We start from the raw sequence: 20,498 nt of genomic DNA, 5'->3' as shown, positions 1-20,498 counted from the left end.
ACGTTTTTCATCCAAAAATCAAAATACTGCCCCCTACACTCAACATGTTAAAATGATTCTCCTAGCAGAGCCTCATCTTTCCAACTCTTTCACTGTGTATAGTGATATAGCCAAATCAAATCAGACCATTCTACTCGACATGTTAATGAATAATATGAGACATTACATAAAATTATGTTATCAGTGCTTCCAAGCTATCATTGTAGGGAATACTTTGACATGGTTCAAGTCATCTAAGAGACCTGATTAGAATCACTGGTGTAAGTTACTGTAGTTGACCTTGGTCCATGTCTTTTGAAGTACAGCTTGGTCTATAATGTGTGGTTTTGGCTTGTATCCTTTAATGCAGTAATGTCTGCAAGCTTTCTTACTCATGGTTTTAACAACTAAGGTTAAGCAATCATGATTTTGAGTATTTGTTTAGGGCGTGACATAGGTGAATTATGTGGTACTGAAGACAATGTTTCTCTACTGGGCCAGTCTTGCCCTCTCCTAGGATGTGGCGACCATTCTCCTGCTTGATTAAAGGTTAGGTATGCGTTTGTTCATGTGTGTCGTCCATTAAACTCCAGTGTGTCTCTTTTTCTACAGGCCTGAGCCCCCCATCCCTGAACAGACCAATGGAACCACCACCCCAGAACAGCTCACTGGACACTTCCAGGTCAGTCACCCATGCTCTCTATCTATCTCCTTATGCAGGAGCTTCCATCTTTGGTCTGTAAATTCCCTTTGGGACAGCTTTCATGCTGAAAAGTTTCACTATAATGTTATTTAAACACTTCATTTGTGAATCCGCACTTTGTTGATGGGCATATGATGGATGTAAGGCCTATTAAAAGTCCTTAGGCCTTCATTGAGTGACCTTTGGAGACATTATTTGATATAGTTTTTATCCCAGTATCCTCTGGTATTTTGTTACATCAGCATCATATCTCTACATGATTATTCCTGTCTTAATGTTTTTGTTTCATGGCTGATGCCTGAGAGCCATGCAGACGCTGGGTCTGCTTCATATTCACAGATTGCATGGTGTCTGCTTATCAATGATTTATTAGAGGTCCAGATGAGCTGGAATGAGACATCCTAGTGTGACTGTAGAGATATTCCATAACTCTAGGATAACTCTGTGGCCCTGTGACAGTGGAAACATGGGAGAGGAACCAGGGGATGCTGTAAATCAGCTGATGTTCCTGTGTTTTATAGGGCGACAGAACTACTGCTGGATCTCCGTGGTAACACTGGCAGAATACAAGCCCATGCCAGGCCCAAGGCTTAGGAAAGAATACTGACTCGTCATTCTAACATGGGGATATTACATACCTGATTTCCACAAACCTGTATTGACTTACCTCAGGATGTGCAGCTCTAACATGACTGTACATTATACCTGATGTGTATTGCCCTCTTTTTGAAGAGTTTTATGAAGCATATACAGTACCAATCAAAGGTTTGGACACACCTACTCATTCAAGGGTCTTTCTTTCTTTTTACTATTTTCTACATTGTAGAATATTAGTGAAGACATCAAAACTATGAAAAGACCCATATGGAATCATGTAGTAACCAAAATCTATTTTATATTTGAGATTCTTCAAAGTAGACACCCTTTGCCTTGATGATAGCTTTGAACACTCTTGGCATTGTCTCAACCAGCTTTACCTGGAATGCTTTTCCTGACGGAGTTCCCACACACCACCTCCTAGCTTCCCACTGCACTGAGGATAGGAAACTCTGTCACCACCGACAAATCCACTATAATTGAGAATTTCAATACGCATTTTTCTACGGCTGGCCATGCTTTCCACCTGGCTACCCCTACCCCGGTCAACAGCACTGTACCCCCCACAGCAACTCGCCCAAGCCTTCCCCATTTCTCCTTCTCCCAAATCCAGTCAGCTGATGTTCTGAAAGAGCGGAAAAATCTGGACCCCTACAAATCAGCCGGGCTAGACAATCTGGAACCTCTCTTTCTAGAATTATCTGCTGAAATTGTTGCAACCCCTATTACTAGCCTGTTCAACCTCTCTTTCGCGTCGTCTGACATTCCCAATGATTGGAAAGCAGCTGCGATCATCCCCCTCTTCAAAGGGGGGGACACTCTTGACCCAAACTTTTACAGACCTATATCCATCCTACCCTGCCTTTCTAGGGTCTTCGAAAGCCAAGTCAATAAACAGATTACCGACCATTTCGAATCCCACCGCACCTTCTCCGCTATGCAATCTGGTTTCAGAGCTGGTCGTGGGTGCACCTCAGCCACACTCAAGGTCCTAAACGATATCTTAACCACCATCGATAAGAAACAATACTGTACAGCTGTATTCATTGACATGTCAATCACCACATCCTCATTAGTAGACTCGATAGCCTTGGTTTCTCAAATGATTGCCTCGCCTGGTTTACCAACTACTTCTCTGAGAGTTCAGTGTGTCAAATCGGAGGGCCTGTTGTCCGGACCTCTGGCAGTCTCTATGGGGGTGCCACAGGGTTCAATTCTTGGGCCGACTCTCTTCTCTGTATACATCAATGATGTCGCTCTTGCTGCTGGTGAGTCTACGCAGACGACACCGTTCTGTATACTTCTGGCCCCTCTTTGGACACTGTGTTAACTAACCTCCAGACGAGCTTCAATGCCATACAACTCTCCTTCCGTGGCCTCCAACTGCTCTTAAATACAAGTAAAACCAAATGCATGCTCTTCAACCGATCGCTGCCTGCACCTGCCCGCCTGTCCAGCATCACTACTCTGGACGGTTCTGACTTAGAATATGTGGACAACTGCAAATACCTAGGTGTCTGGTTAGACTGTAAACTCTCCTTCCAGACTCGCATCAAACATCTCCAATCCAAAGTTAAATCTAGAATTGGCTTCCTATTTCGCAACAAAGCATCCTTCACTCATGCTGCCAAACATACCCTCATAAAACTGACCATCCTACCGATCCTCGACTTCGGCGATGTCATTTACAAAATAGCCTCCAATTCCCTACTCAATAAATTGGATGCAGTCTATCACAGTGCCATGCGTTTTGTCACCAAAGCCCCATATACTATCCACCACTGCGACCTGTACGCTCTCGTTGGCTGGCCCTCGCTTCAGACTCGTCCCTCCAGGTCATCTACAAGACCCTGCTTGGCAAAGTCCCCCCTTATCTCAGCTCGCTGTCACCATAGCAGCACCCACCTGTAGCGCGCACTCCAGCAGGTATATCTCTCTGGTCACCCCCAAAACCAATTCTTCCTTTGGCCGCCTCTCCTTCCAGTTCTCTGCTGCCAATGACCGGAACGAACTACAAAAATCTCTGAAACTGGAAACACTTATCTCCCTCACTAGCGTTAAGCACCAGCTGTCAGAGCAGCTCACAGATTACTGCATCTGTACATAGCCCGTCTATAATTTAACCCAAACAACTACCTCTTCCCCTACTGTATTTATTTATTTATTTTGCTCCTTTGCACCCCATTATTTATATCTCTACCTTGCACATTCTTCCACTGCAAATCTACCATTCCAGTGTTTTACTTGCTATATTGTATTTACTTCGCCACCGTGGCCTTTGTTTTGCCTTTACCGCTCTTATCTCACCTCATTTGCTCACATTGTATATAGTATTTTCTACTGTATTATTGACTGTGTTTGTTTTACTCCATGTGTAACTCTGTGTTGTTGTACGTGTCTTGGCCAGGTCGCAATTGCAAACGAGAACTTGTTCTCAACTTGCCTACCTGGTTAAATAAAGGTGAAATGAATATATATATATATATATATATATATATGCTGAGCACTTGTTGGCTGCTTTTCCTTCACTCTGCGGTCCAACTCCCAAACCATCTCAATTGGGTTGAGGTTGGGTGATCTGATGCAGCACTCCATCACTCTCCTTCTTGGTCAAATAGCCCTTACACAGTCTGGAGGTATGTTGGGTCATTATCCTGTTGAAAAACAAATGATAGTCCCGCTAAGCACAAACCAGATGAGATGGTGTTTACAAAGACAAGCTGGTTGGAACCAAAAATCGCAAATTTGGACTCATCAGACCAAAGGACAGATTTCCACTGGTCTAATGTCCATTGCTCGTGTTTCTTAGCCAAGCAAGTATTTTCTTCTTATTGGTGTCCTCTAGTAGTGGCTTATTTGCAGCAAATTGACATCGAAGGCCTGATTCACGCAGTCTCCTCTGAACAATTGATGTTGAGATGTGTCTGTTACTTGAACTCTGTGAAGCATTTATTTGGGCTGCAATCTGAGGTGCAGTTAACTCTAATGAACTTATCCTCTGCAGCAGAGGTAACTCTGGGTCTTCCTTTCCTGTCGCGGTACTCATGAGAGCCAGTTTCATTATAGCACTTGATGGTTTTTGCGACTGCACTTGAAGAAACTTTCAAAGTTCTTGAAATGTTCCGGATTGACTGACCTTCATGTCTTTAAGTAATGAGGGACTGTCATTTCTCTTTGCTTATTTGATCTCTTTGCTTATTTGTTCTTGCCATATTATGGACTTAGTCCTATTTGGTAAAAGACCATCTTCTGTATGCCACCCCTACCGACACAACACAACTGATTGGCTCAAATGCATTAAGAAGGAAAGAAATTCCACAAATTAACTTTGAACAAGACACACCTGTTAATTGAAGTGCATTCCAGGTGACTACCTCATGAAGCTCGTTGAGATAATGCCAAGAATGTGCAAAGATGTCATCAAGGCAAAGGGTGGCTGCTTTGAAGAGTCTCAAATATAAAATATATTTAGATTTGTTTAACAATTTTTTTGGTTACTACGTATTCCATGTGTTATTTCAATGTAGAAAATAGTAAACATAAAGAAAAACCTTTTGAATGAGTATGTGTTCCCAAAATTTTGACTTCTCAAACACCTTATCAACAACGTCTGAACACCCACTAAAAGTGCAATGAGACAAATGTTTTATTTACATCGTGAATCCATTTCTTAAGCATGGTTGCAAGACAAGTTATTTTAGGAATATGGATTAGCAGTTTGTCACAGTTTTGTGTGGATAAATACATTAAATTGATCATGCAGACTGTGTGTCATGCCCTGTTCTGTTGTAGGAGGCGGTGCTGGTGAGTCGAGATGAGAACCAGAACTACAGAGGGTACTCCATCTCCAGCCCAGCCTCTCTGTCACCTGGACTCTACTCCCCAGAGGCTCCGTCCAGTCCTGAGGGAAAGAGAGAGAGGCTCACACCCACCGGCACCAAGAGGTATGCTACAGCATCCACCAGCACCACAATCTGACCTCCCTCTAAAGGACCAGGAGATGCATGTGTTGCTTGAGAATAGAAGAGTGAATACCTGAATGGATAGTCAGTGATAGTAGGTTTCCACAGTTATCCAGGTGCTTTTAAATAAGTTGGAGATGGGGGTAGGGTAGACTACTAGAGCATCCACTTATTGTAAGTGCTCCTTTGAGTCCCACACAGGACCAGAGTGAATAGGTACAAGAGTAACTGGCAGAAAATGGAGCCATGGGATTGTGTGGTAGTAACAAAGGATGTGCACAGCATATCACATTCCCCTCTGTTAATTTACAGCAACAAAGGGCCAGGCTGTGGAACATTCACCACCCTGCTCTGCTCTGTCTGTAGGCCTAGCTTCTATTCTCCTGAGTCACTTTGTAGGTCACAGTTCAAACCTTACCTCTGGGTCAATTGAATGCCTGACAAACTACCCAACGCCTTGACATCTTCCCCCTCTCTCCAAATGAAATCCTGTGACTAGTGAGGTCCGGCCCCCGACAACATTCCCGCTCGACTCATCCCCTCCTCCCTTCTCCAGACCATCTCTGGAGACCTTCTCCCATTCCTCCCTCTGACTTCATGATGGCCTGAGCTGCTCCCCCACTCAAGAAACCAACACTTGACTCCACTGATGTCAAAAACTACTGACCGGTATCCCTTCTTTCCAAAACACTTGAGCAGGCTGTCTCTGACCAACTCTTTCACTATGTCTCCGAGACTTATCTTCTTGACCCTAATCAGTCAGGCTTCAAGATGTGTCACTCAACTAAGACTGCTCTTTTCTATGTCATGGACCCTCTCCTCAATGCTCCTCTGTTCTCATCCCCCTAGATCTATTTGCTGCCTTCAACACGGTGAACCATCAGATCCTCCTCTCCACCCTCTCAGGGCTGGGCGTCTCAGGCTCTGCACACTCTTGGATTGCATCCTACCTGGCAGGCCGCTCCTACCAGATGACATGGAGAGGATCTGTGTCTGCACCAAGTACTCTCACTACTGGTGTCCCCCAGTGCTCGGTTCTAGGCCCTCGACTTCTCTCTATACATAGTCACTCGGCACCGTCATATCCTCACATGGTCTCTCCTATCATTGCTATGCGGATGACAATCAACTACTTTTCTCCTTCCTCCCTTCTGACCCAGGTGGCAACACGCATCTCTGCGTGCCTGGCAGATATCTGAACTTGTATGTTGGCCCACCACCTCAAGCTCAACCTCGACAAGACAGAGCTGCTCTTCCGCCCGGGGAAGGCCTGCCCGCTCCAAGACCTCTCCATCATGTTTGACACCTCCACGGTGTCCCCCTCCTAGAGTGCAAAGAACCTTGGCGTGACGCTGGACAACACCGTGTCGTTCTCATCAAAAATCAAAGCATTGACTTGCACCTGCAAGTTTATTCTCTACAACATCAGTAGAGTACGACCCTACCTCACACAGGAAGCGATGCAGGTCCTATTCTAGGCACTTGTCATCTCCTGTCTGGACTACTGCAACATGCTGTTCGCTGGGCTCCCCACTTGTGTCATCAAACCCCTGCAACTTATCCAGAACCCTGCAGCCTGCCTGGTGTTCAACATTCCCAAGTTCTCCCATGTCACCCCGATCTTCCTCACATTCCACTGGCTTCCAGTCGAAGCTTGCATTTACTACTAGACCATAGTACTTGCCCATGGAGCAGCAAGAGGGACTGCCCCTCCCCATCTTCAGACTGTGCTCACACCCTACATCCCAACCCGATCATTCTGTTCTGCCACCTCTGGTCTTTTGTCCCTCAGCAGCGCCCGCTCAGCCCAGTCCAAGCTCTTCTCGGTCCTGGCACCCCAAAGTTGGAACCAGCTTCCCCCTGAAGTTAGGATATCAGAGTCCCTGCCCATTTTCTGAAAACCTGAAACCCTACCTCATCAAATACTTTCTTAAATAATCCCAAAATACACATAAAAAGCCTTTGTGAACACTCGCACTTTACTTTTCCCCCCCTTACTAGCACTTTTATTGGGGAAAAATGTACTTTCTATCACTGTGATATGTGAACACACCAACTGTAAGTCGCTCTGGGTAAGAGAGTCTGCTAAATGACTAGCATTTCAATGTAAAAAACAAATTAAGGGCTGTTCGACTATCCTTATCTATTCCTGTTCTAGTAATCTTGAGTCCTAGTAAATATGATCCCATGACCCTAAACACGCACATTTTTATAAATTAATATGAAAGGTAATGAGAAGTGTTATACCATGTTTATGTTATCCATTTTTAAGCACTTTTTATTACATTTTGGTCAAGTATTTCGATTGAGACCATTCTGGTTATTTTGGAAGAGATGGCAAACACCATTATCAGTGTAATCTTTCTCTGTCGTTTCATAGCATCCAGCTGCGTTCGTGGTCTCCAGAAGAGAAGACATCGAGTCACAGACTGTCCAGACCACTGTCACAGGTAGGTCTGTCTCATACTAGGGGACAAGGTCCCATAGCAGACCCTTTCCTTCCTATGTTATTTCAACGTACGTAACCCATCAGTGTGAACGTAGACCTCCAAAGAACTGCACAGCTTGATGATTGAAGTTTCCAAGGCCATTTGGACGTTACAATGTAGACACTCCACAGCAAGAAAGACAGGATGCAGACATCATTTGATATTTTTCATTGCCGGGGGAACTGAAAGGTCACTTTTTAAAGATCTGACATTACATTGGGATACAATCTGGAAATGGTTTGTTCAAATAGCAATGTAAGGAAGAGAATGATTAGCTCGCAGGGAAACAATATACTTGACCTTTTTAGTGGTTTGCTACAGTATATTAGACTCATTAGTGCAATATTCACTTGTCTCACTAGCAGTAAAATATGGGGTTGGGATATAAGCTGATTTCTTCATGAATTCACTCTGCTTATTTACTATTCCAGCAACTAAAAGAGGCGTCTGGAAAGTGAGTCAAAGGAGAGCGAATGTTGTGGGAAAGTTCATCTTAAGATATTCCAGCTATGTATAACGGCCCCAGTCCTAAGTATTGGCCTTACAGAAGACACAACATGGGAGATGACAGAGCAGGAAAAACAGACAAGACCTTTAATGGCTGGGAGACGGGGAATGGAATTCCATTCATTTTATAAGTTCTGTGAATATTTCTTGGAGCTAGATAAATATGGTCTCTTTGGCCTGGAAAATGAAGATTGAACTCAGCTCTTCATCTAAGGGGCAGATGACTTGAGCAGAGGCCACTCTGAAACTTCTGATCTGATATGGGATATTCTCTTGAGTTATTTTAATGATGAGTCTGGTCCCATCGCTGCCAGCCAAGTAACTTGTACTGTTCAGTATACTCTAATGATCTCTCTGAGAGCACATAGCTGACAGATGTTACAATTATCATCACTATCAAGCTGTCTGTCAACACTCCTTTGGGGTGTCTGGTCAATCCTCTCCCCTTTTGTGGTTTGTCTGTCCTATTTCTAGAACAGGAGTTTTTGACTGGGAAATAAATCAGCTTATGTTGCAAGCTGCATTCCTTCAATTTCAGTCAAATTCAGTCACTCTATCTTACGTGATTTAAGAGTATTAGCTGTGCATGTTGGCATACTCCAAAAGGTTGTGCTGAGCAGGGGAGGGGTGCAGAGATGCCTGTCTGTGCAGACATGAATCACTTTCCTGATTGGATCACCATGCAGAGCAGACCGTTCCTAAGGACACTGTTTTGTTATGAGATGTTCTTTGTGAACATTAGAAGCTATGTATCACAGACGCCCCAGGCAGACTGGGGTGTCGACTATTAAGAACTATTTAGTTGTCTGAGATCTTTATCTGCAGCCTTTAATGAAAGCACTGACTTACATGCTCCTCTGTCATTCGTGGCTCTCTGAGATGACCTTACATGTATGTGGTATTTATGAAGGCAGGTGGGCCAAAGGGTCTAGAATCTTTACTCAACTTTTTCGGACAATTTCAGGATAAGCTCACCCTTTTCCCTCATTCTTCATCTCAAGTTTGGAATCCATTTCCCCTCTCTCACCCCCTCTGGGTGCCATCACATTCCTTCTGTCTCACTCCAGTATCAACTTGTTTCCCCCCCCCCCCCTGTTTAACCAAATGTTTGGAGTCACACACTACCGTGTTTTTGAACTGAAGAGACATGACATGCTAGATACATGTTTTTGGTTGTTTGTCAGACCTGTAAATGTAACACATGTTAACAGTATTAGTGTCCTCTCCTTGCTGTGGTTTGACAGGGCTGACCTACTGTTTACAGACAGTACCCTGGGAGCCCTCATTCACCACTTCACCCACTCCACCTCCACTGTGGCTTGGCTGGAGCCTGTCTTGTAGAGCTCTCTCTGTCCTCTCCTCAAAGCCTGACAGCTTGCTGTTAACTAGGATCCACACCGGTGGATGAGAGGGGATTTTGGTGGGGCTCTTCCTCCAGTGGAGGCCTCTCTGGTCTGAAAGAGGAGACGAGCCTCCCACCCAGGATGTGGGATTAGTGAGTGGAGCCCTTTCAGTATGCTCGGCGGGTATACGGCTGGGAAGAGGACTGCCCTGCCTGCATGGACACACTGTGTTGTAGTGTTGTGCTGCTCTCGACTTGCTGGCAGGAACACTGCAGCCCTGTGAGCAGCGGGGCCTCCGCTCCCCTGACAAGGACCTCTGTCCCGCCTGAGAGGTGCAGAGTACTGCTGTATCAGGTGATCAGCCACTCTGAAAAGCGTCTAAAAGGCTTTTCCACCCATGTTTTGGCTTTCCAAGTGAGGAAACTGGGATGTGCTGGATCGCCCATTTACCGGAGTGTTGGATATCCTGAGAAAATGCCCTGTACAATAGTGGCTCTAATGGCAGGGCCTCTGGGAGGCTGGTGTTGGCTTTCCCCAGCCTTACAAGGCCTGCCGTTGTGTGATGGGGCACTTGGGGAGCTCTAGGAGATGGGCAAGGAAGGTGGAGAGAGGCAGAGGGACACTTGGGATATGGGAGGGCCTCTGCCATTCCCAAACAATTCCCCAGAACCATCACTCCCCTCCCTTATACGATACAACCAGCTCCAGCACAGAGATACCCATTGTACCCGACCCAGAAACCCACACTGGAACGATGAGGAGACTGAGCAGAGTTGACAGCATCATACGTCACTCATGCACAATGGATTCAGAACATAGAGCACAGTAGCTGTGTATAGGCCCATATTCAGCCACCATTACTGATGACAATAGCCTTCCATTGAGCTAGATAATGCGCTTGATAAAGATCTCAAATGTACAGTTATGTTAATGCACAAAAAAAGCTTCATTTTGTTTTGGGTTGGATGATTCATTAGCCTGGCTCCCAAATTGATGGGTGGAGATAATTTCCATGTATTGAATTACAGAACATGGAAAGTTGTTCCTGCAATCTAAGTATCTTATTTTGCCACATTTTGTCATGGTGCATGACTGCTTTTGCCCTGTGCTAGCTACTAGCTAGCCAATCTGCTGGACCAGCACACCATGACAAAAGGAAGAGACCAGCCTACTAAAGACGACAGTTGGATCAGGTCCCGGATTCCTCCCAGGATACCCTGAGCCAAGCCTGGAGCTGTTGAGTTGGCCCCGCTGCTGGCCACCTCCAGGAATCAGTAGGAAGCAGCATGTCTGTTCATAACATCAAGTGACCACAACAGCATCCCTGTTGGGACGAGCGAGGCCAAAACCAAGCTTCTTTTTCAGAAGACATGGCTCGTCATTGGGCCATTAGGGGCAGGATCACCGGTCTGGGTTTCCAGTTCTACACTCTGCGGTTCCTGAGGGTAGCCTTGGTGGGCTGCCTCATCCTGTGTCAGGGACGGGATGGTTACTGTATAAACCATCATACTGGGGGATGGCCAACTGCACTGTGACACTCACCATGTTCCCCACTAAACTCTTTATCCAGGGGAGGAAAACCCCTGCATCCTCCCATCCCTCCATCTATCTGTCTATCCCTCCTTCCACCCATACTGTACGTCCCGATGGGCAGACAGGCTCGCAGCAGCCCAGCCTTCACACAAGCCACTGGTTTCACCCCAGTCTATTTTGGGGGGTGTGGCAGGTTGGAGTGCAAAGTTGTGGTTGTTGCTGTGGAGCAGAGAGATGGCGGCTTGGCATACAGCAGTAGGAATGTCACTAGATGTTGTTCAAGTCCAAGGTTTTTACTTGAAATGACTCTCTCTGCTTTCTTTAGCCTGAGATAATAAAAAATAAAAATCAGAAAGCGCTCTTCCAGATCAACGTCTAAAATATACCTTTGCCAATCAGTCTCCCCTCTCCTCCTTGCTGTCTCCCCCAGTCTCCCTGCTCTTCCTCCCCACCACCATATCCAAACAGATTGAGAAGACATCGCTGGGACTGATGTGCTATTTCAGGTCTGACATGAGCAGAGCTGCTGTCTGGTTTGGCAGGCCTGGGGTGTGCTGTCTGACGGGCAGGCTAAAGCTAGTGTGGGGGTGGTGGAGGCAGGAGAGTGGAGTACGAGGGAGGGGGATGTTTTCTCTTCTCCACAGAGTGAGGGCTGTGAGCTGACAGAGCCAGGCCTTTTCACTTGGGCTCTGGCCGCTCTGCCCATTAAGCCAGGGTCCATTGTGGCCCCTCGGCGGGCAGCATGCCTCTCCACATCCCCACTGATTGATCAGCGCCATTGTTTTTCTTTCCCCTGAAGTGGAAAAGTTAACTGGGACACTTCAGATTCCCCCTGTCTGCCTCCCAGGCCCCTAGGCTGGGCTCACTCTCCACCGAGCCGGGGACGATGCAGGCCCCACTCGCTTTATGGGGGGATTTTGGCCAGGAGAGATGGACCTTTTTATTAGTTGGTGCGGTTTGCTCAGGCGTTCAAATGGTATGTGAACATTCCGTAAGTTGTTGTCAAGGTAACCGTGTGGATAACTGCCCCTTGCTCCAGCAGAAACTGACACGTCAGCATATATTCTCTAGTTTACGCAGGATATCAATTTGAATTTGGGATAAGGGTTGTCATGGATCCATTTGTTTGTCATAAATCATAATTGTTAGTCTGGTAAAAGTGTCCCTCCAGGTACAAATGTAAAGCACAACGTTGCTGTAGTCATACTGTAAATGTCTGTCCAGTTGAATACTAGCCATGGGATTAATGAGGAAACAGCAGAAATATTGATTTATGAAGATCGCTCCAAATTATCCACTCATTAAAATAGGTTATTTTAGAAGTAATGGGATATAGAACAATATGAACATTTCTTCAACTAAAACATTCAGTGGAATCTCCCAATACATGAGCACAATTCTGTTTTTCCAAGTCTTAAATTGGTATGTGCATCTTGTTTTTTTTCTTCAGTGGTGCCTCTCATTGTTATGCAGTGTACAATTTGTTTTTTTTCCCTCATCAATCTACACACAATACTCCATAATGACAAAGCAAAAAAATTGAAATATAACATTTACATAAGTATTCAGAACTTTCACTCAGGACTTTGTCGAAGCACCTTTTGCAGCGATTACAGCCTCATGTCTTCTTGGGTATGACGCTACAAGCTTGGCACACCTGTATTTGGGAGGTTTCTCCCATTCTTCTCTGCAGATACTCTCAATCTCTGTCAGGTTGGATGGGGAGTGTCACTGCCCAGCTATTTTCAGGTCTCTCCAGAGATGTTCGATCAGGTTCAAGTCCGGGCTCTGTCTGGGCCATTCGATGACGTTCAGAGACTAGTCCGAAGCCACTCCTGTGTTGTCTTGGCTGTGTGCTTAGGGTTGTTGTCCTGTTGGAAGGTGAACCTTTGCCCCAGTCTGAGGTCCTGAGCGCTTGGAGCAGGTTTTCATCAAGGATCTCTGTACTTTGCTCCATTCATCTTTCCCTCAATCCTGACTAGTCTCCCAGTCCTGACTAGTCTCCCAGTCATCCCCACAACATCATCCTGCCACTACCATGCTTCACTATAGGGATGGAGCCAGGTTTCCTCCAGATGTGATGCTTGGCATTCAGGCCAAATCTTGGTTTCATCAGACCAGAGAATCTTGTTTCTCATGGTCTGAGAGTCCTTTTGGTGCATTTTGGAAACTCCAAGCGGACCATCATGTGCCATTTACTAAGGAGGGGCTTCCATCTGGCCACTACCAGATGGATTGCTGCAGAGATGGGAGAATCTTCCAGAAGGACAACCATCTCCACAAAGGAACTCTGGAGCTCTGTCAGAGTGACCATCGGGTTCTTATTCACCTTCCTGACCAAGGCCCTTTTCGCCCGATTACTCAGTTTGGCCGGGCGGCCAGCTCTAGTAAGAGTCTTGGTGATTCCAAACTTCTTCCATTTAAGAATGATGGAGGCCACGGTGTTCTTGGGGACCTTCAATGCTGCATAAACTTTTCTGTACCCTTCCCCAGATCTGTGCCTCGACACAATCCTGTCTCAGAGCTCTACGAACAATTCATTTTGACTTCATGGCTTGGTTTATGCTCTGACATGCACGGTCAACTGTGGGACCTTCTATAGATAGGTGTGTGCCTTTCCAAATCATGTCCAATTGAATCTTCCACAGGTGGACTCCAATCAAGTTGTAGAAACATCTCAAGTATGACCAAAGGAAACAGGATGCACCTGAGCTCAAGTTTGAGTCTCGCAGCAAAGGGTCTGAATACTTCTATAAATAAGAATACTGAATACTTATATATTTCAGTATTTTGGGGGCAAAATAAAAACAACTTTGCATTTATGGGGTAGTGTGTAGATTGATGAGGATGTTTTATTTAATCCATTTTAGAATAAGGCTGTAACATAACAAAATGTGGAAATAAGGGGTCTGAATACAAATGCACTGTATATGAAAGGATGGATTCTGACGATCATTGATTGCCGATCATAAATTAAATGTCCAACGATTTAACAAAACCATAATGAGCTCCAGATGAGTTTGATATGCAGCTTCAGTTGGAGCCTTGTGGGGAATTTAATAGGGTTGAAAAATGTGTTGCTCATAGCTCCCTCCAAGGATAAATAAACTCTCTCTCGGCCTGCCTGGCATCGGTTTTCTCACTGTATCTGGGCCTGTTGGTGGCAGCCCGGCTAATGGCTGGGTGGACTGCTCCCCTTATGAGACCAGTTACAGTATATGAGACCACCTATGATCTCACCATAACATTTACATTTACATTTACATTTAAGTCATTTAGCAGACGCTCTTATCCAGAGCGACTTACAAATTGGTGCATTCACCTTATGACCTCCAGTGGAACAGTAGTGCATCTAAATCTTTTCAGGGGGAGGGGGGGTGAGAGGGATTACTTTATCCTATCCTAGGTATTCCTTGAAGAGGTGGGGTTTCAGGTGTCTCCGGAAGGTGGTGATTGACTCCGCTGTCCTGGCGTCGTGAGGGAGTTTGTTCCACCATTGGGGGCCAGAGCAGCGAACAGTTTTGACTGGGCTGAGCGGGAACTGTACTTCCTCAGTGGTAGGGAGGCGAGCAGGCCAGAGGTGGATGAACGCAGTGCCCTTGTTTGGGTGTAGGGCCTGATCAGAGCCTGGAGGTACTGAGGTGCCGTTCCCCTCACAGCTCCGTAGGCAAGCACCATGGTCTTGTAGCGGATGCGAGCTTCAACTGGACGCCAGTGGAGGGAGCGGAGGAGCGGGGTGACGTGAGAGAACTTGGGAAGGTTGAACACCAGACGGGCTGCGGCGTTCTGGATGAGTTGTAGGGGTTTAATGGCACAGGCAGGGAGCCCAGCCAACAGCGAGTTGCAGTAATCCAGACGGGAGATGACAAGTGCCTGGATTAGGACCTGCGCCGCTTCCTGTGTGAGGCAGGGTCGTACTCTGCGGATGTTGTAGAGCATGAACCTACAGGAACGGGCCACCGCCTTGATGTTAGTTGAGAACGACAGGGTGTTGTCCAGGATCACGCCAAGGTTCTTAGCGCTCTGGGAGGAGGACACAATGGAGTTGTCAACCGTGATGGCGAGATCATGGAACGGGCAGTCCTTCCCGGGAGGAAGAGCAGCTCCGTCTTGCCGAGGTTCAGCTTGAGGTGGTGATCCGTCATCCACACGGATATGTCTGCCAGACATGCAGAGATGCGATTCGCCACCTGGTCATCAGAAGGGGAAAGGAGAAGATTAATTGTGTGTCGTCTGCATAGCAATGATAGGAGAGACCATGTGAGGTTATGACAGAGCCAAGTGACTTGGTGTATAGCGAGAATAGGAGAGGGCCTAGAACAGAGCCCTGGGGACACCAGTGGTGAGAGCACGTGGTGTGGAGACGGATTCTCGCCACGCCACCTGGTAGGAGCGACCTGTCAGGTAGGACGCAATCCAAGCGTGGGCCGCGCCGGAGATGCCCAACTCGGAGAGGGTGGAGAGGAGGATCTGATGGTTCACAGTATCGAAGGCAGCCGATAGGTCTAGAAGGATGAGAGCAGAGGAGAGAGAGTTAGCTTTAGCAGTGCGGAGCGCCTCCGTGATACAGAGAAGAGCAGTCTCAGTTGAATGACTAGTCTTGAAACCTGACTGATTTGGATCAAGAAGGTCATTCTGAGAGAGATAGCGGGAGAGCTGGCCAAGGACGGCACGTTCAAGAGTTTTGGAGAGAAAAGAAAGAAGGGATACTGGTCTGTAGTTGTTGACATCGGAGGGATCGAGTGTAGGTTTTTTCAGAAGGGGTGCAACTCTCGCTCTCTTGAAGACGGAAGGGACGTAGCCAGCGGTCAGGGATGAGTTGATGAGCGAGGTGAGGTAAGGGAGGAGGTCTCCGGAAATGGTCTGGAGAAGAGAGGAGGGGATAGGGTCAAGCGGGCAGGTTGTAGGGCGGCCGGCCGTCACAAGACGCGAGATTTCATCTGGAGAGAGAGGGAGAAAGAGGTCAGAGCACAGGGTAGGGCAGTGTGAGCAGAACCAGCGGTGTCGTTTGACTTAGCAAACGAGGATCGGATGTCGTCGACCTTCTTTTCAAAATGGTTGACGAAGTCATCTGCAGAGAGGGAGGGGGGGGGAGGAGGATTCAGGAGGGAGGAGAAGGTTGCAAAGAGCTTCCTAGGTTAGAGGCAGATGCTTGGAATTTAGAGTGGTAGAAAGTGGCTTTAGCAGCAGAGAGAGAAGAGGAAAATGTAGAGAGGAGGGAGTGAAAGGATGTCAGGTCCGCAGGGAGGCGAGTTTTCCTCCATTTCCGCTCGGCTGCCCGGAGCCCTGTTCTGTGAGCTCGCAATGAGTCGTCGAGCCACGGAGCGGGAGGGGAGGACCGAGCCGGCCTGGAGGATAGGGGACATAGAGAGTCAAAGGATGCAGAAAGGGAGGAGAGGAGGGTTGAGGAGGCAGAATCAGGAGATAGGTTGGAGAAGGTTTGAGCAGAGGGAAGAGATGATAGGATGGAAGAGGAGAGAGTAGCGGGGGAGAGAGCGAAGGTTGGGACGGCGCGATACCATCCGAGTAGGGGCAGTGTGGGAAGTGTTGGATGAGAGCGAGAGGGAAAAGGATACAAGGTAGTGGTCGGAGACTTGGAGGGGAGTTGCAACGAGGTTAGTGGAAGAACAGCATCTAGTAAAGATGAGGTCGAGCGTATTTCCTGCCTTGTGAGTAGGGGGGAAGGTGAGAGGGTGAGGTCAAAAGAGGAGAGGAGTGGAAAGAAGGAGGCAGAGAGGAATGAGTCAAAGGTAGGCGTGGGGAGGTTAAAGTCGCCCAGAACTGTGAGAGGTGAGCCGTCCTCAGGAAAGGAGCTTATCAAGGCATCAAGCTCATTGATGAACTCTCCGAGGGAACCTGGAGGGCGATAAATGATAAGGATGTTAAGCTTGAAAGGGCTGGTAACTGTGACAGCATGGAATTCAAAGGAGGCGATAGACAGATGGGTAAGGGGAGAAAGAGAGAATGACCACTTGGGAGAGATGAGGATCCCGGTGCCACCACCCCGCTGACCAGAAGCTCTCGGGTGTGCGAGAACACGTGGGCAGACGAAGAGAGAGCAGTAGGAGTAGCAGTGTTGTCTGTGGTGATCCATGTTTCCGTCAGTGCCAAGAAGTCGAGGGACTGGAGGGAGACATAGGCGGAGATGAACTCTGCCTTGTTGGCCGCAGATCGGCAGTTCCAGAGGCTACCGGAGACCTGGAACTCCACGTGGGTCGTGCGCGCTGGGACCACCAGATTAGGGTGGCCGCGGCCACGCGGTGTGGAGCGTTTGTATGGTCTGTGCAGAGAGGAGAGAACAGGGATAGACAGACACATAGTTGACAGGCTACACAAGAGGCTATGCTAATGCAAAGGAGATTGGAATGACAAGTGGACTACACGTCACGAGTGTTCAGAGAGTTAAGCTTACGTAGCAAGAATCTTATTGACTAAAATGATTAAAATGATACAGTACTGCTGAAGTAGGCTAGCTGGCAGAGGCTGCGTTGTTGACTAAGTAGGCTAGTTGGCATTGGCTGCGTTGTTGACACTACACTAATCAAGTCGTTCCGTTGAGTGTAATAACATGAGTGGGCTTTGCCTAGAGACAAGAGTTTTAGGGAGCTCAAGTTCTGTGTGTATGAGAAGCTAGCCACAAAGTTGGGGGTGAAGTTCCTATTTAAAGTAATCATCCCCATAAGGACTCTGTGACTATGATATGAAATGCCCTTTCTTCCTCAGTCTAATGATGCTACTTTGCTGGTGGTAATGGAAAAACATACACTCCTACAGCTCACACAGTCTCTGCTAGAAAGTTTGTTGGCCCAGAGAGATTGCAGTGCATCACTCAGGTGGGTGTTAAGCTTTTGAGTCCATCAGCCTCTTAGACATGTTCTCATTGTGACTAGGCAGGGTCCTGTCAGAACCAATTATGTATATTTACCCTGAATTGCTGATGCTATGTATTGACCACTGAGAGACTTTGAAGCCACCATGGTGACTGTGATATTGGAATTGACACCCCACAGTGTCCGAGCACAGCCAGAGTCAACCAGAGTCGACCTCCTACTGAGACTCAATCAGCCATCAGCAGTCAGCCCCCGCCATTATCACTAGGGAATGTCTGACTCTTAATGTATGTTATTATATGTAAATATTGAGAAAAACTGACATTTTATTTCACCTTTATTTAACCAGGTAGGCTAGTTGAGAACAAGTTCTCATTTGCAACTGCGACCTGGCCAAGATGAAGCATAGCAATTCGACACATACAACAACACAGAGTTACACATGGAATAAACAAAACATACAGTAGAACATTTTTTTTTAAAGTCTATATACAGTGAGTGCAAATGAGGTAGGTTAAGGCAGGAAATAGGCCATGGTGGCGAAGTAATTACAATATAGCAATTAAACACTGGAATGGTAGATAGAGATCGAGATACTGTGGTGCAAAGGAGCAAGATAAATACAGTATGGGGATGAGGTAGGTAGATAGATGGGCTGTTTAGAGATGGGCCATGTGCAGTGATCTGTGAGCTGCTCTGACAGCTGGTGCTTCAAGCTAGTGAGGGAGATATGAGTCTCCAGCTTAAGAGATTTTTGTTCCAGTCATTGGCAGCAGAGAACTGGAAGGAAAGATGGACAAAGGAGGAATTGGCTTTGGGGGTGACCAGTGAGATATACCTGCTGGAGTGGGTGCTTCTATGCTTCTATGTTTACCAGTGAGCTGAGATAAGGCGGGGGTTTACCTAGCAGAGACTTGTAGATAACCTGTAGCCAGTGGGTTTGGCGACGAGTATGAAGCGAGGGCCAACCAATGAGAGCGTACAGGTCGCAATGGTGGGTAGTGTATGTGGCTTTGGTGACAAAACGGATGGCACTGTGATAGACTGAATTCCGTTTGTTGAGTAGAGTGTTGGAGGCTATTTTATAGATGACATCACCGAAGTCGAGGATCGGTAGAATGGTCAGTTATACGAGGGTATGTTTGGCAGCGTGAGTGAAGGATGCTTTGTTGTGATATAGGAAGCCAATTCTAGATTTCATTTTGGATTGGAGTTGCTTAATGTGAGTCTGGAAGGAGAGATTACAGTCTAACCAGACACCCAGGTATTTGTAGTTGTCCACGTATTCTAAGTCAGAGCCGTCCAGAGTAGTGATGCTGGACGGGTGAGCAGGTGCGGGCAGTGATCGATTGAATAGCATGCATTTAGTTTTACTTGCGTTTAAGAGCAGTTGGAGGCCACGGAAGGAGAGTTGTATGGCATTGAAGCTTGTCTGGAGGTTAGTTAACACAGTGTCCAAAGAGGGGCCAGAAGTATACAGAATGGTGTCGTCTGCGTAGAGGTGGATCAGAGAATCACCAGCAGCAAGAGCAACATCATTGATGTATACAGAGAAGAGAGTCGGCCCGAGAATTGAACCCTGTGACACACCCATAGAGACTGCCAGAGGTCCGGAGAACAGGCCCTCCGATTTGACACACTGAACTCTAACAGAGAAGTAGTTGGTAAACCAGGCGAAGCAATCATTTGAGAAACCAAGGCTGTCGAGTCTGCCAATAAGAATGTGGTGATTGACAGAGTCGAAAGCCTTGGCCAGGTCGATGAATATTGCTGCACAGTAATATCTCTTATCGATGGTGGTTATGATGTCATTTAGGACCTTGAGCGTGGCTGAGGTGCACCCACGACCAGCTCTGAAACCAAATTGCATAGCGGAGAAGGTACGGTGAGATTCGAAATGGTCGGTAATCTGTTTGTTAACTTGGCTTTCGAAGACGTTAGAAGGACAGGGTAGAATAGATATAGGTCTGTAGCAGTTTAGGTCTAGAGTGTCACCCCCTTTGAAGTGGGGGATGACCGCGGCAGCTTTCCAATCTTTGGGAATCTCAGACAATACGAAAAAGGTTGAACAGGCTAGTAATAGGGGTTGCAACAATTTTGGCAGATCATTTTAGAAAGAGAGGGTCCAGATTGTCTAGCCCGGCTGATTTGTTGGGGTCCAGATTTTGCAGGTCTTTCAGAACATCCGCTATCTGGATTTGGGTGAAGGAGAAATGGTGTGGGCATTGGCGGTTTGCTGTGGAGGGTGCCGGGCAGTTGCCCGGGGTAGGGGTAGCCAGGTGGAAAGCTTGGCCAGCCGTAGAGAAATGCTTATTGAAATTCTCAATTATAGTGGATTTATCAGTGGTGACAGTGTTTCCTAGCCTCAGAGCAGTGGGCAGCTGGGGGGGAGGTGCTCTTATTCTCCATGGACTTTACAGTGTCCCAGAACTTTTTTGAGTTAGTACTACAGGATGCAAATTTCTGTTTGAAAAAGCTAGCCTTAGCTTTTCTAACTGCCTGTGTATATTTGTTCCTAACTTCCCTGAAAAGTTGCATATCACAGGGGCTATTCG

At 46.8% G+C, this 20,498-nt stretch overlaps 1 protein-coding gene across 2 annotated transcripts in view; it reads left to right on the top strand.

The window, feature by feature from the left end:
- Positions 1-20,498, top strand: part of LOC115111598 (PDZ and LIM domain protein 2-like) — a 77,761-nt gene that overhangs the window by 28,761 nt on the left and 28,502 nt on the right. For both annotated transcript variants that reach the window (XM_029637810.2, XM_029637811.2), the window contains 3 exons: positions 592-661; positions 5,072-5,223; positions 7,622-7,691. In XM_029637810.2, coding sequence (XP_029493670.1) covers positions 592-661; positions 5,072-5,223; positions 7,622-7,691 — 292 coding nt within the window. The remainder of the gene's footprint in view (positions 1-591; positions 662-5,071; positions 5,224-7,621; positions 7,692-20,498) is intronic.

This window comes from Oncorhynchus nerka, linkage group LG27 (assembly GCF_034236695.1).
Source record: "Oncorhynchus nerka isolate Pitt River linkage group LG27, Oner_Uvic_2.0, whole genome shotgun sequence".
Taxonomy (NCBI): domain Eukaryota; kingdom Metazoa; phylum Chordata; class Actinopteri; order Salmoniformes; family Salmonidae; genus Oncorhynchus; species Oncorhynchus nerka.
This window is presented reverse-complemented; position numbering and strand designations above follow the sequence as displayed.